A 17,538-nucleotide genomic window follows, 5' to 3' on the forward strand; every position below is an offset into this window, starting at 1 on the left:
TAATGGTTGCAGGTGCTGTCCTCTTTTGTGTGGAGCCTTGTCCTCAGGAGTCCCTTCACAAGTCCCTTCAGGCAGAGTGAATTTCAGTGGAGACAGGAGGGAGCGACACACACTGTGACTTGCAGTCTGTACAGACTGGTATTTGCAAGGGGTCTCAGATGTTTACATTTCATGTCCAACATGCATGAAGTGATGTGTGGTTGCTCCCTTCTAGGAGACAGAAGAAGACGGCCTCTCATGCTGTGACAGAGTTGGAGAACACCAAGGATTGCAGCCAGGCCGGGAAGCCCCTCTTCTGCCCTTCCCATCCCACAGAGGAGCTAAGGCTGTTCTGCGAGCAGTGTGACCAGCCTATGTGCCGGGATTGTGTTGTAGACAGGCACCGGCAGCACCCCTATGACTTCATCGGCAATGTCATCCACAGGCATGGGGACGCCTTGCGAGGGCTGCTGAAAAGCACCCAGCAGCACATGGGCACCCTAGAGGATGTGCTGAGCCGGATTGATGACATGGGCAGTGCCGTCCGCAGTCGTGCAGAGGCTGTGGCTGCAGAGATCTGTCTGTTTGCCAGTGGGTATGTGAAAGCGATTGAAGAGCACCGGGACCGGCTGCTGAAGCAACTGGAGGACTTGAAGGTGCAGAAAGAAAACTTGCTGCACTTGCAGAAGGCCCAGCTGCAGCAGCTGCTGCTGGACATGAGGACAGGCATGGAGTTCACAGAGCATTTGCTGACGAGTGGCTCGGACCTGGAGATCCTCATCACCAAAGGGGTGGTGGCGAGCCGGCTGGCAAAGCTGAACGGCGTTGCTTACAACACCCACCCCAGCGTGGATGACGGGATCCATTTCTCTCCCCAGGAGAAGGCAGGGCAGTGTTGCGGCTATGAAGTTTTCGGGGCCATTCTCAATAAAGTGGTTGATCCAGCCAGATGTACCCTGCACGGGGAAGGTAATGGGGTGCCGTACAACAGCTGAACGGGAACGCGCCGCTCCCTGAAATCACCTCTCTCTTCTTTGTACCCACGTGGCGTGCAGCTTAAGGTGCTGTTGGCTCCCTGCTGTCCAGGCATTGACTAGGGTCAGGGGCAGAGCCCTGCCGGAGGTTGCATTGCTTGCTGAGGGCCTATGGGAGCCATGCTGGGCAGGGAGCCAGAGACCTGTCCCCATCCAGATGTACAGAGCGTACCGGAGCTGCCCTCTGCAACATCACTGGCCGCAGCATGTGGCTGAGGTGTGAGGAGAGCACCCCTTAGGCCAAAGACCACAGCTTACTCAGGGCTGGGAATGGTGCCTGCAACAGCAGGACATGATGGTCTCCCACTGGCCCCAGCTGTTCTGCAGCATGGGCCCAGGCAGATCCCCTCTGTGGCTGAGTGAGTAGGTTCATTCTCCTTACAGCTTCTGCTGAGATTGACATGGGAAGAACTGGCATCGACGGTTTCATGGGTATTTGCTTACTAAGGACTTGGAGCAGGGCCAGCAAACAGATAACATTCAGACCAGCCCACAGAGCGCAGCCAGCTCTGATCAGTAATGGCCTGTGCAAGGCAGATGAGACAGACCTAGGGCTCATTCGATCCCTTCCATGCCAAACTGTAAGTGCTGAGGTCTTGGAGGCTCCACACTGCACAGCGGGGCTGTTCCTCCACCCTCCTGGTTGCATGGTGCACCTTGAGGCCTTCTGGAAGATGCCGGCTGGGCTCAGAGAGGCAGGCAGGAAGACCACTCTGGTCTATACAGACCTCCAGGCTAAGCCTGCCCAGCATCCCTCAGCGCCTATGGCTGTCCACTCTCTCCTGATCCCCAGTCATATATTTACTTTTCCCTGTGAGTGGAAGGAGCTGTATACGCCAGCAGCAAAGTCCTGGCTGTGCTCTGATGGGACTGCAACACTACAAAATAGATGGGAGGTGGCAGTCATGGCTGGTGTGAATCCTTTCTGGTCCTGTTTCTCTGCCTTGCAGATCTCCACAGTGCCCGTCAGAACCAGCTGACTGGCTTTACCCTGCTCTGCAATGACACCGTGGGGGAGCGGATGGGGCGAGGAGGAGAGGCCGTGCGGGTCACCATCACCCACAAGGACAAGAGGGGCTGGTGGGTATTTCACCTGAGAGCTCCCCGGTCACTGGGTTTGCCTTTCTGCCTCCCTTACCCTGGCTCCCTCCTTGTTTGGGCAGGTGGGAGGACGTGCTTCAGCGTGTGGGTCAGAATCTGTAGGGGTAAAAGCACTGCTCTTCTTCCCACCAATATAGCAGTGCTTCCAACTGGTTGTATTTGGCCATGTGGAGCTTGACAGCATTTGCTCAGATTTGTATTGAGTCTTTGAGTGATTTGCGACTTCTTAAAGGATTCAACTCTCAGTGGGTGTTAGACATTGTCGGAGTGAGCTGTTGCTCCTTCCCACTCCTACCAGCAGGCTCCTGGGGCTCCTGCTTTTGTTAATGCCTAATAAGAGGAAAACATCACAACCCCAGACAGACAGCCAGCCCCTGTCCCGTCAGACAGACAGTCTAGCAAGCCCAGAACCCTCTGACAGTTGATGGAAGTGCCTAGTTCATGTTCTGGAGAAAGAATCTGTGTCGGGACTTTATTGTGCTTTCTCCTGTAGTTGCAAGCATTGAGCACTTTAGCGTGTTTGGAAGTTTTCTAGCAACAGCAGGAGCCCTTGAGCTCCGAAGTGTTTCCACAATGAAAATGACCAACCAGAAAAAATTATTTTCCAACTGTTTCCAGGCCACGCTTGTTACTATAAAGCACCCAGGCACAAATGCAGAACCAATTGGGGGTCAATACTTAAGAAAAACATCTATTCTGTTTTATGGTACATACAATGTAGCTGGAGAAAGATGCCAGGGTAACTTGTTCCAGGAACGTTGTTGGTGGGATGACAGGATGCTAAAACTCCTTGTGATGGGGGAGTGTTGACAAGGCATACAGAAGCAGTGCTGGCTGCACAGGTGCTTGTCAATAGAGCATCATTGTTCAAGAATATGATCCCAATGTACCTGCCTTCCTTAGGTGCACATATGACATAGGAAGGGGTGCACGTAAGGATTACGTAGATTTTGCTCAGTGGGGTAGAGGTCGCTGTGGCCACATTAACTCAATCTCTTGTTCTTGCGCGTATGCAGTTGCTACATCCGTTGCTGAAAACCGTCTGGCTTTGGGTTGAGGCACAGCAGCTACAGAAGAGTGTGAAGTATCACCACGGTTCACGGCAGGAAATGATGTAGGCAGCTGTATTCATGTGAAATGGTGGCAGGGTGGGGAATACAGCCTGTAAGCCTGGAAGATTATAAACTCTCACATCATGGGGCAAACCAGACTAATTAGTGGGGATTAGGAAGAACACCTTCCTCTATGCAGAGCTGCCTGATAATTGTGGAAAGCTCTTTCCATCTTTCTGTGAAGCAGGCAATCAGTAACTAGCCGGTGCTTTCTCCCTGGCACTCTGTCCACCAGGGTTCCCTGTGAAGCTCAGTGAGCTTCACTTTGGAAAGGGAGAATTTGCAAGCAAGGACCTAGAACCCCTCAGAGCGTTGAAGAGAAGAGTTGGGGTCAATGCAGTGGCTGAAGTGATTCAAACCTGCCCCGTTTATATCCTGTCTTGTTCATGGGCTCTTCTGGAGGTAACTGCTCTCTGAAGCTGTAAGAATTTACCCCCATTTCTGAGGGCTGTTATCTGATGGGATAATCTGACCTGCAAGTGTGCTGTCTGTCATCTGCTCTTTCAGCGCTCAGGGTTGGTACAAATCCTTGCAGTGCAGCTAGCTTTGTGTGACTTCCTTTGTATGGTTATTGCAGCTCCCAGCAGCAGGTGTGTGTGAAAACTACTCAGTGCTTGAGCATTGCTCATACATCCTGTTAAGCTCGCTTGAGACCCACAGCTGCTCTGAACAAGGCTGAGGATAAGGAGCTAACCGCAAATCTAGGCCAAATGGTGGTTCACGTGTAGAGCGATTTTCTGACAGTCACTGACCTCTTGGACTTCTCTCTGTTTGTAGTGCAGTCAAGCCAACAGTGTGTGATAATGATGATGGGACCTACCATATTTCCTACAGCCCTGAGGAAGCAGGCTTGTATGCTGTCTGTGTCTATGTGAAAGGGCAACATGTACAGGTAGCATTTCTTGTTTCTCCTACATTGCTGCTTCTTCACCTGCTTTTCTTTCCTAAGTATTTGCTTTAAATCTTTCTAAGGATTACTCCTACCACTTAGCAGTTTAAGACTGGGCTTAGTGATCTGTGACTGACAGGGTCACCCAGTTGGCTTTTGAAAATGCAGACAGAACATCTGATAGCATCCACTGCAGCATCCTGTCTGCTTGCTTGTCCTCTGCAGGGCTCTCCATTCACTCTGATGGTGAAAAACAAGTTCCGCGAGCACCACGGTGTGTTTCACTGCTGCACATTCTGCTCAAGCGGAGGGCAGAAAGCTGCTCGCTGTGCCTGTGGTGGGACCATGCCAGGTGGGTGCTCAGCTTTCCCCATGCTGCTGGCATCAGGAGGGTTTGTTGCATTCGGTCCTCCCTAGTGTATATAGATGCAAGTAGATACTCTAGCCCAACTCCTGCCTTGCACATGCACCAGGACTGTGATAACTTGTATGTACGTATGTTCTGGTAGGATGCAACTGCAGCAGTGAGAAATGCAGCAGGAAACGCCAAGGGTCTTTGTAGCACACCCCATAGACAGAGACCTGAGCCAGCTGTGCAGGAGGTGGGGCAGGGCAGGGCATCTCTCTCTTTCAGCCCTTCTCAGTGAGGCTAAGCAGCGCTGTGACTGTACTGTTCCTGTTCCAGTTGGGAGCTCGCGGGCTGTGTCACACAGTGCCCAGTTCTGTACTCAGGAGAAGCCTGACTCCTCATTTAGGATGAGAGTTCAACTCCCTTATTTATTTAATCCCAGCCAGCTTCCCTGTCCTTAACCTGCATGTATCATTGTGTGTTTTGCATGTTTTTAGTATAGAACCGACACCTTCCTTTTTCCATGCTTGATCTGTATCTAGCTCTGGCCATAGCCACTAGCAGCTGGCATGAGGTTCTGCAGGCCTGCGTCTTGCAATACTCAACAGGCAAGGAGATGGAAATCTTCATTTTCCCCAGCTATTGGAACAGGGAGTCCCCCTTGGTTGTTCTGGTTTCTTTCTGGAGCCCTGGCAATTTTGATCTTGAATATGCTGTGCTCTCATCAGCACGTGTCTCCGCATCTCAGAGAAGTCCTGAGGCTGAAGCACTCTCTGAAAGCCTCTGACACACTGGGACTTTCTGGCCCACTTTGGGTTGAGCTGATTGTGCCTCTTCTCTTGCAGGTGGGTACCAAGGCTGTGGCCATGGACACAAAGGTCACCCTGGCTACCCGCACTGGTCGTGCTGTGGACAAGTGAAGGAGAATTCAGAGTGTTTGGGTGGGCCACCCAGCGACACCTCGCAGAGGAGGTTGCTCAGGACGGTGGTGCTCTGAGCAGCCAGGTGAGCTCCTGTGAGCCCAGGGCACTGCTGCTGGCTGCTGCATCAACACAAACCATGAGGATCCCTGCGATCACTGCGTAGCCTCACTGCCGGAAAACAACGTCGTGATGGGTGTGGGCTGAGAAAGGGGGATGAGGGAAAATAAAATTGTGCCTTATGTTCCACCCAGGATTGTGTATGCAAAGTTGTTTTGTGCCTGAACAGGAGCAAACTTTGGGAATTGTTCCATTGCCTACACTTGAGAACTTGAGGCCCGTGGGGTCAGGCTCTAAGGGGAAACTCAGTCTGAGCAGAGTTACCTCACATGAGGGTCAAGATGTGTCTCATTCTGCAGGATCAACAGTCTCTGTTGTCCTTCTTGAAGAAGCCAAAGCTGCTCGTTGGGGCACATTCCAAAGGGTCTGTGTTCATGCCTTGGAAAGGCTTGGCAGCCTGAACATGGCTTCTGCCTTCTTGTTAGATGTGTGGCTGGATTCCAGCCTTGGATGTGTGCATATAGCACAATCACACTCCTGGGAGTTGCTGTTTTGTTTTCAATCCTTACATTTTCTCCAAATAACGTGTAGTCTCACTACACCCTCCCTGCAAAGTAGGGGCAAGGTGGGTTAGTAATATATCTGAAGGAAATCCGAGGAAAACCCATGGTGCTGATGGGAACACGAATTAGAATGTCATTCACTCAGTCTGTATGTTCTTCATGGAGGTGGTGCGGGACATGGCACTGCTGGGGGTGATGCAGGGGCCAGCAGAGCACCCAGCTCACCAAGGGAAGATTTGGGGACGGTTTGAGCATTGGTAGGAGCCGCAGGCACAAGTTTGCAGGTATCTGTCCTGTACTGGGGCAACTAGGCAAGAGCAGCAGAAGGAGACGGAATACAGCAAAACTCCTGGATTTGGCTTGTGCAGTCTTGGTAAGGCTCTGTTTTTGGAAGGAGAACTTGTCCCATTTTCCATAGGGGAGGGAGGATGTATCTCCCAGGCTTGTAAGTGCACTGCCGACCCATAGTTGGGGAAATGGCATATGTGATGAGGAGGAAGAGGCAGTTTTCTGGAAGGGGAACTGCTAATCTGCTGATGGCTGCCTGCCACTCGCCTGGGTGAAGCAGACACCCTGGCTACCTTCCTTTACAAAACACATTTGTGTCATTGAGACTGGGAATGCTACTGCCCTGGGGGTAACTTTGCTGGTAGGTGTGTGTTGCTAGGGGCTCCTGATACTGCCTGGGGAGCTGGGGACAAAGGTCTGACTGTTGGTCACTTGGGGAGAGGAATGCTGCTCCAGTGTCAACAGTAAGGACTGGTTCTTGCTTTCTGGCTGATGATAGCTGGCTTGTAAATAGGAGAAACCTGTGCTGTCTGTTTGCTTGCTCAGACCTAAAAGACTCCCATTTGTTGTTCATTCCTCTTACAAAGCCAGTTTTGGAACCTCTTCTTCCCAGCAAAGGAGATAGCTATCCTTATGCAAATGCTGTTTATAGCTTTCCATTAATCATCCAGAAAGGGCTGGCAAACAAACAGGGGGAAGGTTAGGCAGTTTAAATCTCCAAGTTAGGCAATTTAAGTCTCCAAGCTGCTGACTCTGAACTTTCAAAGTGAAAGTTTAATTTGAGTTAACCTTTAATGGAACAAAGAGTAACTCATCTGTGTCCTTGCTATGTGCAGAGTCAGTGCTCAGTACAGAATGTGATGTAAAACAAACTGCCTCATTTTCTTTGTCTTTCTATTTCTTGCCTCCCACCCTCCACATGTGCATTGTTTTTTCTCGGAGCTTCCATGCTATATTGCAGAGGGAACACATAAGGACGGCACTACCTTCTAGGCACATAATTTCTATCTCAAAACATCTTAGTCCTCTCAGACAGAGGAATGTGTTTTCTCTTTGTGTTAGGCATCTCTTACACGCCCTGTTGCTGACATTTTCCAAGAAGCTGTTTGTGAGAATTACACCAGCGAGCATATCGACCCTTCAGGGAACTGCAGTCAGCTTGGGCTGAGCTCTATGTTTGACATGGGGAGAGCAGTTTTTGGACAGCATGGAGTACTAATCCTGCTAGGGTCAGGCCCTTGTATTGATTTTTTTCTTTTTGTTAGACTTGAAGGCTCAGTCAGTCCCAGGGATTATAAAGTATTGACCGGCTACCATTTTGTGTTTGGGCAAAGAGGGCTGTGCATGAGGATAGCTTGAAGAATCACGTGCAGAAAAGACATTTAATGACCTTAGTCACTTAGTGGGGTTAGGTGCGAGTGTCCTCCCATTATGTGCAAGCAGGCTTTGCCCTCAGTGTTCGTTACTCAGAATGCTTTGCCAAATGAGTATATCCTACTGATCTGGTGGAGTCTCACGTTGGACCCCAACGGCCGTTCCCAGGAATGGCTTCCAGTGCTCTGTCAGTAAACAGTCTTGGGCAGGGGGTGGATTAGGAGGTGTAGATAGTCTGCTGGGCTACATGTTGTTATTTCTGACCAGTTGGTCCTTGAGATAACAAAGGTATTTTCAAGACAGACATACATGCAGTGCTGACAAAACTGCACCAGTAAATATTGATATTTTTCACAGGACAAAAGCTCTTGCTGATAAAATTGCCTGTCTCCAAAGTTTGAAAAAAAATAAATTGGGGGTGACCATGAGGAGGGGCTTTGGGAGGCAAAAGAAGGAGGACTTACTCCCTAGATAGGGAAAACAGAGCGTAGCTGGACAGAAAAATAATAACAAGAACAAGAGACTGTGGAAGACCTGGAAGGGGCCCTGCAGCGTGGAAGACTCCATGTAGGATGCCTGTAGAGTCAGGTACCGTGCTGGGGTATCTCTCCCTTCTCAGAGCAGGCAAACCACACTGGTGATGTGGCTGTGCTTGTAGCTCTGTGCATGACTGTCTAGTTTGTCCCCAGAAGATTGCAGGAGCCGTACAGAAGCTGGCTCAGCAGGGCTTCTTGGCCTTCCCACAGCAGGAGGTGATTCACAAGGGTGCACTGACCATCTGGAGTGCCGTGTCAAGACAGGTCCTGGCAGTGGCTTACAGGCAGCATAGAGGACTTTGTCTATTTCCAGCCAAGGGTGGCTCATCACCTCCCTGTTTTGAGAGGTGGGGACTTGTTCTGAGTGCTGCTCCTTCCAGCTTCTCTTCAAGGGCAGGTGAGGCTGAGGACAGGGAGAGCTGATAAGGCAGTGCCAAGCTCTCCTCCTTCCGGAGCACTAGTGTTCCCATTGCCGGTGCTTCTCAAGCAGCTCTTGACATCATTGTTACAGATGTGGGATCACAAGGCTGGAAAGATGTCCAACACCTTTGGCCAAATCCCAAAGATAGATTTCATCTTTTTCAGCCTGCTGGCTGCCTTCACTTCTCTTGAGTGCTCTGTCAAACTTGGCTGCTTATCAGCTTGACACAACTCCTTCTTCTCCTCCTTCACTGATAGCTCCTCCAGTGTTCCAGTGACATTGAAATAAGACGTGAACTTCCCCAGAGTAAGGGAACTCTTCCGACAGAATTATTATTTGCGAAGAAACAAGTTGTGTCATGAAGGGCAGAATGACTGCAGTCTGATTCTTGTGCCTGTGCCTCCCCCAGACCACTGAAGAACTTCTTGAGCCCTGAGCCACCTTCAGTCCTCCCTGTCCCCACTGTTCCCTCATGCAGGCAAGGGGCAGCACCTGCTGTGGCCAGCTATGGGGCACGACTGGTGGGCCCAGCAAAACCAGTAACGCTTTGTGCCTGCTGTCACCTTCCCCTCAGTGAAGAGAGCTGATGTGTCTCTTCCCCAAGTGCTCACCACCTTTCACAGACCGTGTGGGACCAGATCCTGCTGTCATATTTGCCTGGATTTTGCTAAAAGATTCAAAAGTGATAAGAGCTGGGCAGACCACGTGGTCACAGATCCTTGATTTCTTTGGGAAATATCCTGAATACCTCTTGGTTTTTTGTAGTATAAACATATGGAGAGGAGTAGGCTACAGCATGACAGCTGCTCCGAAATTGATGCGGTATTGACCTGGTGAATGGGACTTGCCCTGGTCCTGCCAGGGCTGCCTATGCCTGAGAAAAACAGACTTGTTTTTCCAACATGGAAGTAACTCAATCGTTGACCGTGTGGTGAGGTGTGCTGCGGCTACGGCCCCGAGTTAACTGATGCTGAAAGGAGACACCTCATTGCGTGCTGCACCAAAGGCAGCCATAAATCAGGTGTCACTGAGGGCAACAGGGTATTTCTTAATGTGCATTTCCCACCAGGCCACTATGGCCTAGAGCGATTCTCAGCTTCCCGTAATGTCCTGCTAAATTACGAGAGGTTTAGTAATCAGTAGCATACTATGAAATAAATCAGAATTCTTTTCTTCAGATCAAAAAGGGCTATTCCATGCTAAAGCAGAGGGAAAGTGAAAACCACATAAAGTCTGCTTTATAAGTTTAAACCATTGCAACAACCGAAGAGCGACAGTGATTCTCAGGTGAAAGATTTCTACTTCTCCGTTTCATTCAAAGGCCAGAGGATGAAGGACATGCTTTCAGTAACAGCCAAGATTGGAGCGTTAGCAGTAGGTCCTGTTCACACCTCTGCCATAGAGCTTGCACAGGGCCTTCAGGTAGCTCCTCTACCTGGAGAGCAATTAGTTTCGCAGTCAAGCACTCACGTTGAAGTAGCACATGAATGGCTGAGTAAACCCAATGCCTACTCACTCCTGACAGCAGAAGGTCCCACCCTGGCTCCTCTGTCCTTGCCTCAGGCCATGCGGTCCTGCCCCACCAGAAGCATCACTGGGTGTGACTCTCCTCCGACTACATGGGGAGCCAGTTCAACTCCCTAACCTGCCAGGAAACCGTTTGCTTTCCAATTTTACTTTGTTTCCTAACAGGTGATTAGGCTTAGTAGATCCGTGCTCTCATCAGTGCAGGGTGGTGGGATGTGGGAGGAGGTTCAACACAAATCGTGACATGTAACCTCACCCTGGCAAGAGGAGGCTGGAAGTGGTGAGTCCAGGGTGCTAAATGCCTTGGAATACAGTTTGCTGACTTTGATGCCTGTACAAGAGCCACAGCCCCTTCCAGCCCCCTCTCTGCTGTCTAGAAAAGTCCGTTATGTGTTGTGCACCACATCTGGCTATGTTCATCCCTTGAACAAGTAAACAGGCTCTTTTGGAGTTGAACTGTAGTCCGAAAGACTAAGCATGCACTTCTGAAATCTCACACATGCACAGTTAGAATGCTACTGTGCCCCTCAGGGCATCGTAAGCCCTCCTGAACCCTACTCAGCCTTTGCAGCTAGTTTGGTCATCACTGACCAGTACTAGCTGGTCTTGATTTTAACTTCTGGTTGTTGCGGAGAAAGTAATTTGGTTTTTGTCCGGGGCTGGACTGTTCCCAGTTCCTCTGGGCATCCTCAGCTCTGCATGGGAAAGCTGTTCGCTTCCACTAACCATCCAAACTTGCTTGGAGGTGGCTTTGGACTGTCAAAAATTCCCCTTTTCCCTTCCTCTCTGGAACACAGTCCAGACGTAGATGATGGGATACACAGGTTCCCCTTCAGGAAATTGAGCACAGTGGCGCAAGCTGCCTTCCCTTTTCTGCTCTTTCGCAACCTCTCTGCCCTTCTCAACCTCTTATGCCCAAGGACTACTCATCCTGCCCCCAGCCTCGAGTGAGACCAAGCACAGAGGGAAAGGCTTGCAGGGTCTGTGCCAGTTTCTTTCCTTTACGTGCTCTGGTGTCCACCGTAATGGCAGATCGGAGAGCAGCAGGAGCTGATCTCAGGGAGAAGTAGTTTGGTCTGGAGGAGTTCAGTGGAGGAAAGCAGCAGCCAGCAAAGAGGCCACTGCCAAACCTGTGTGGCTCTGACAGCACTGCAGAGCCTGGAGGAACCTCTTAGCACAGCGCAGATGAAGATGCACATTGCGAATGGGGACAGGAAGGGGACCCCCAGGTGGGACCTCTCTGCCCAGTGCCGACAGCATGTTTGGAGCGTTTAGCAGGGGGGTCTGAGCTAGTCCTGGATATAATGCAACCCATCAGTGATGGGTAAGCTGTGGATCTACATTGCGAGACTGCTGCACTCTGCCCCCAGGATTAGCTGGCTACAAAACCATGAGCTGTTTTTTGGTGTTTTTTGTTTTAAATCAGACATGTTTCTTTAATGGATGGTGTAGGAGGTCTCTCCTGTTGCCCCAGTGACTAATCAGGCCTCCTTGCTTTTGACTGCCCTGATGGGGGGAGCTGAGATGCTCACTGCTTCCTCATTCCTGAGAGTTCACTGCTTGGGCTCACCACTCCTTAGCCGAGTTCAGTTATTTAAGCAGGACAGCCCAGGAGAATATATGATGCGAAGGACAGAGGCTGTGCTGAGCAGTGTGGGACCTTTGGGCACGTGGTGTTTGGCTTCTCTTCGTAGGTGCCGTGACAATGCCATCCCAAGGCCAGGTCATTTTCTGGAGGTATGGTATTATCTGCGTCTGCTTTGGCAGAGGGAAGGGAGGGAATTGCATTTTCCAGACTCCTCGGCTGTATCACCCTGCTGCCAGCAGCTGTCAAGACAGCAGTTCTTTGCAGGTTGATTGTATTCTATTAGGAAGAGCTTCTTCACTGTTAGAGTCGTTAGGCATTGGAATGGGCTCCCCAGGGAGGTGGTGGACTCACCATCCCTGGAGGTGTTCAAAAAACGTTTAGATGTGGCACTTCGAGACATGGTTTGGTGGGTTTAGTGGGCATGGTGGCATTGAGTAGACGGTTGGACTTGATGATCTTTGAGGTCTCTTCCGACCATAACGATTCTACAATTCTATGATTCTATACTGCAGTCACCCAAGATATTTAAATGCTGGTACAGCTTTTTCTATACAATCAGTAAGGCCATGTAGCTGTCCGAAACCCACGTGCAGGTCATCAACTGTAGCCAGGATGGAGATATGTGTCCTAGAAACTGTGCATGGCTAGCATACACTACCTCAGGTTTGAATGCTGTGGTAGATCAGGGTATCAATGTCTCGAGAAAGGCTTTGTGTTGTGCTGTTGTAGGTTGGGGTATCCATTGCTTGAGGAAGGCTCCCTGTTCCTTCTGCTGGTCCTCAGACAGTCGCTTATGTTTCCATCCCACCAGCGTGCTATGGGGAGAAAGGCAGAAGCTGTCCTACGCAAGTTTCCTTGCTGTGTGGGTCAGGAGTAAGAGCTGGGAAGATGTGCAAACTGGTTTGTGCCTCTTGTTTCAATGAGCCTGTTTCCTTTGGAGCTACTGACCAAGTCCTGGTGAACTACAGTCAGAAAAAGAAATATCATGGGGAAGGCCATAAAAATATCTGTCTCCTATCCTTATCTCCTGATTAGTTGAAAATAACTCCGACCAGCTGGGTAAAGTGGCAAACTTGCTTCAGCCTCCAATGAACATGGACCAAGCTTGCATCTAAACCTGACTGCTTGAGCAAAGCCACCGACAAGCTGTGTCTCTTCATCCCAGGTGTGGGCTTTTCCAGGCTGGATGGAGGCAGATGCTCCAGCAAGGTGTGTGAGACATCCCTGCTTGCATTTATTTTCTCAAAAAGGTTTCAGCTGTTATGAGTATCCATCCCACCTGAGCTGAACAGCAGTGGGGAGAAGGACGGTCCACATGTGAACAGGAGAGACCTCTCACGCATGAGCCACGCTCCAGCTTTCTCACATGGAGCATCAAGGAAGAACTAAATAGTAATATTATCTGCACCTTTTCACTGACAAAAGTGAGATCACTAGTAGACATAATGTAACACGGTGTAAATATTCACTGGGCATCGTATTCCTCATGCGTCTAGAATGCATGTAATAACCAGCTCTGTTATTCTCGAGAGGCAGCCCAGCTGGCTTTTGTCAGGGAAATGCAATAACTGATGGGTGTGAAAAAATGCACTCCTACCCCTTGCTGCTCTGAGAACCATCCTCCGGCTCTGCCCCAGGCGGCTGCCGGCAGCCGGACGGCAGCAGCAGGTTGCTGGAAGCAGCGGGCTTCTTCAAGGACATGGGCCTCTTCAGGCTCATCTTGAAATGCAGAAGTAGCCCAGAGAGAAGGGTGAATTTTCCAGGAAGCTTCAGAGGAGCAGTGGGAGGTTTCTGTTGATTTCATGGGAAAAAAAACCCTAACAACCAAATAAAAATAACAGTAACAAAAAGATCTAAAGTGCTGAGAAAAGTTGAGCTCTGAAATCATTGCAATCATTAACCTCTCATTGGAACGGAAAACCCTTCCCTTTTGGTTATCCCTGCCAGGCTATTTCTTTTCCACAGTAAGCTTTGATATAAGGAGGAAGGCAGGAGGCTTTCAATCTCTTAATCTTCCAAGTTTTTTGATCCTCACATCTCTAAACCCATTCTTGAGAGAAAGCTTACTCTGAGCGGAGCTAGAGACCAGGAGGATTATGTCTCTGCTGCCTGTCCCAGTAGAGCTGGATGCCTTTCTCTGTCCCCAGGCTGTGCTTGGCAGCATTCAGGCAGGGAATGAATGAATTTCATGCCAAATTCCGTTTGGCTGATCAGAAAAGAGAGTAGGATGCACAGAGTGACATCCCACAGGCTGCCAAAGCGGCGCTGGGAACCGAGGGTGACATCAGGGCTCCGACTTGTGCAGCCCCAGCCGCCTGTGTCCGACTGTTTCCGTGCCTCTGAAACGCTGGAACTATGAGGGGGGCTGATGCACAGAAAATTGTGCCTCGCTTGAACTGCCGGACTGGATTGTTGCGAAACACAGTTACCGTCAGCGTGCAGCCGGGTTGCCAGCTTCCTCTTGTTCGCCCTGCGCTCCAGATCTACTCGGTACGCACGGGAGGCTCACAGGAAAATATTTTTAAGGCTTTTGTGATTCTTGGGTTTTGCAGTTTCTGCGGAGGAAACTTCAAAGGGCCTGATTTCCCCTTGTCCCTGGCAACGGGTCTTGAAATGGCCGGTGGCATCCGCGTACCCAGAATTGCCATCCCTCCTGTAACAAACGAGCCGCTTTCTCTGTCAGCCCTGCTGCTGCCTTGAACCAGGGGTGAGAAGCGCCTCTCTGGATGCAAAGCTAGCAAGGCTTTGCAGCTATGGGGGCAGGTGGTGCCAGCGGGGGATAAAAGCCTCAGTGCTGGCCCATTTGTGCTGGTTTGTGTTTGTCTGTGAGAGAGCTGAGGATGATTTTGCCCAGCAGAGTGCTAGGACAGAGGTGCTGCTCAGGCCAGAAGGTCCTTTCAAGGACCGGAGGAAAGTGTGGTGGCACCTGAAGCATTTGAGGACTGTACCGGAGGGTGTCCCGGCTGCTTGTCCTCTGCCACAACCCCTCTGGCATTTACCAATGAAATCCCCTGTAACCTGCAGGCAGCATCCCTTGGCTCCCAGCAGTTTCTTCCCTGAACACTCTTGGGAAGGAGGATTTTAATCTAGAGGGATGAAGGTGAGTCACAGCTGCTGTGTGACAGCACAGCGCGGCTGCTGCTTGCTCCGTGCTTCCCAGGTGTGAGACCTGAGGCTGGTCATGGCAACCTTGGCTGAGTTTATAGCAACTGTCTCACTCCGGGATCAGCTCCGTAGAAGCTGGTGGAGCTCCTCAAGGAGTCTGATGTTATTTAGCATATGCAAGAGGCTTGGTATCTGCCCCAGAATAGGAAAGCACAGGGTTGTCCCACAATGAGCCTGGCCAAGACCCCAAGTGACTCGAGGTTGAGCCCCATGGGACATGACAAGTCTCTGCTGGGAGCTGTCACACCGCGGGATCCACGCGAGTCAACAAATGGAGTCCCCATCCCGCAGGCCCCCAGGTGAGGCGGTGGCTGGTGATGGGTCCTCAGCTGCCTAATGCTCGTGGCTGGAGGGTATCCACCGCTTTCCTCCCCAATACGGTCAGCTGTGACCGCAGCTGCAGGGCACTGGGACGGGGCAGGGGGACAACTGGTGTCCACCCTGGTCTGGAGTGAAAGCTGGTGAGAACAGGGAGGAAGCCAAACACGTGATACCTCCCAGCTCTGAGGGCATCTGGGCAGGGAGGCCTTGGTACAGACGTGAATGTATATATGGATTGTATGCACCTTTATATGGACTTATCGCATACTTGTGGTGAAATACACAGTTCTGATCCCTTCTTCTGAGCATGCTGGTATGTGCAGACAGGGCTTCCTCAGACAACTTTCCACTGGATTTAAGGATGAGGATGGAAGGGAGACAGTGGAAGGGCAAGCAAGCCTCTGCAACATCCCCCCTCCTCTCCATCCCCTCTTTCAACCTATCTTCCCTTTCTCCCTTCGCTGCTAGTCCCTCCAAGAGAGGCTTGTTCACACGGTGCAACTCCCTACAGCTCCATATCAGCCCTGTGATCATGGCATCTGGTTGAGACGCGATTGTGCAAGTAACTGAGGCAGGCACACATTCACGGTGGGAGGAGTGTGTGGTTGTACGGACATGGATGGGCTCTCGTGAGGGAGGCTAAAAAAAACGCTGTTTGTGGGGAAGGGGGGTGCGGCAAGCCAGCAAATGCTGCTGAAGCAGAGCAGCTATTTTTGTGTGGGTGGGAGGGCTGTGACATCTTGCAGCCTGGTCCTGCCTGGGGATGAGATGGGAAGCAGCAGCTCAAGAGTTTCTGTGTACAACGGGGCAAAACAAGCCCTGGGCTGGCAGCCCTGGATGCTGGTGCCGAGTGGCCACTCTGGGTACCCATGGCTCCTGCAGCACAGCTCCCTGCAGCACCCTGCCAGGCTTGGGAATGGGGTAAAGTCCCCTGTGAGGACCTCCTGAAGCTCTCTGGGCTTCTCCTCTGACAATCCTGAGCAGGGCTGAGCCCAGCATGCCTGTGAGACTGTCGAGGAGGAGCACGTGAGCTGCTTGCCCTGGGATGTACCTGTGGGTTTCTGTGGGGAGCTGCTTCAGGGCTTGCTCTGGTGGGGAGCTGAGGTCACTGCCACAGCCCCCCCATCCACATGAAAATGTGCCCAGCACCACGTGTGGCAGCTCTACCGGCTATGGTGGGATCCGCCACCCAGCCATGCTTATGGGTCTGTGCCAGAGATGGGTTGCACTCAGCAGGGCTCGAGCTGTGCTGCTCCATGCCATGCTGCCTGTCACCTCCTCTGCTGGGGCTGCTCTGCCTGTGTGGCTTGGCAAGTGGTCCTCTCCTCAGTCTCTCATTCAACAGCCCCTTATCCATCTGCTCATGGAGCATCCCAAATCTGACCACTTCACAAACCTGGTCCTGTTTCCAGCCCCTTTCTGCCTGCTCCCTGGCTCGTATCAGGTGTCTCCTGGGGTCAGGGGCCTGTCCCAGTGCTCTGCTCACCTCCCTGGGCAACTGGTCCCTGGCAAGTGCCAGCAGGGACTCACTTATGCACCGGGGGATGTGGAGAAATGCATCCTCCACTGGAGCCAGCTGCCTCCTCTCAAAGGCTAAGCCTGGGTCTCCTCTCCACATGGTTCCCCACCTTTGATGATAAGTGCTCACCAGAATGTTCATCACTACTGTGGTCATGTGCCTCACAGGTCCACCTTGCCCTAGGTCTGTCGCTTACCCACCTTGATTTCCTTCCTGCTGGTGGCTCTGCAGACATGCACCATAGGCGTAAGGTGTGAAGGAGGTGGGCTGCATGGTAATGTTGTCCTTTCTTTTTTCCCCAAATAGCATGACCACAGTCATTATCATCCTGGCTGCGGTGATTGCCCTGATCATTGGGTTTGGTGTCTCAGGTATGTGACTGCTCAGATTTTTTGCTGTTACTGGTGGGGCAATGACCTTCTGCCCTGCCTCTACCTCCACGGCTCCATCCCGTGCACAGGCTGAGGTGTGATCTCATGTGGAACTGCAACCTACAACCCTTTAACAAACGTTCGCTTTATAAAGCTTATGCACCAGAAAGCTGAATTAAGACTGGAGATGTAGAGCTGTGTTAGCTGAAATGTCCTTGGGCTTGGAGCCCTAAACCTACACATACAGAAAGTCCTGCACATCCTATGCTCCTTCTCCTAGACAGGAGGAGACAATGGTATTTATTGTGAAGTCAGACAGCATCTGCCAGGATGGGGCACATTCCCCTGCTCCCTCAGAGATGACAAAAATGTGTTATTTTGGTGTTGGCCAAAATGCAGCCTCGTCGGGGCGTGCTCGGTG

General features: G+C 51.2%; 2 protein-coding genes across 2 annotated transcripts in view; both read left to right on the forward strand.

Annotated features, from left to right (window-relative positions):
• Positions 1–214: 214 nt before the first annotated feature.
• Positions 215–5,534, forward strand: TRIM45 (tripartite motif containing 45; the record flags this gene model as incomplete). Its single annotated transcript, XM_009696984.1, has 5 exons — positions 215–948; positions 1,964–2,093; positions 4,004–4,118; positions 4,341–4,467; positions 5,310–5,534. Coding segments are annotated over 5 exons (1,258 nt in total), but the record flags the coding sequence as incomplete, so codon positions are not given.
• A 6,324-nt stretch (positions 5,535–11,858) lies between these two features.
• Positions 11,859–17,538, forward strand: part of VTCN1 (V-set domain containing T cell activation inhibitor 1) — a 9,671-nt gene continuing 3,991 nt past the window's right edge. Inside the window, exons 1-2 of the mRNA XM_009696985.1 lie at positions 11,859–11,890; positions 17,053–17,117. Of these exons, the coding sequence (XP_009695287.1) occupies positions 11,859–11,890; positions 17,053–17,117 (97 nt within the window). The remainder of the gene's footprint in view (positions 11,891–17,052; positions 17,118–17,538) is intronic.

Source organism: Cariama cristata, unplaced genomic scaffold (genome assembly GCF_000690535.1).
Source record: "Cariama cristata isolate BGI_N322 unplaced genomic scaffold, ASM69053v1 scaffold19653, whole genome shotgun sequence".
Classification (NCBI taxonomy): domain Eukaryota; kingdom Metazoa; phylum Chordata; class Aves; order Cariamiformes; family Cariamidae; genus Cariama; species Cariama cristata.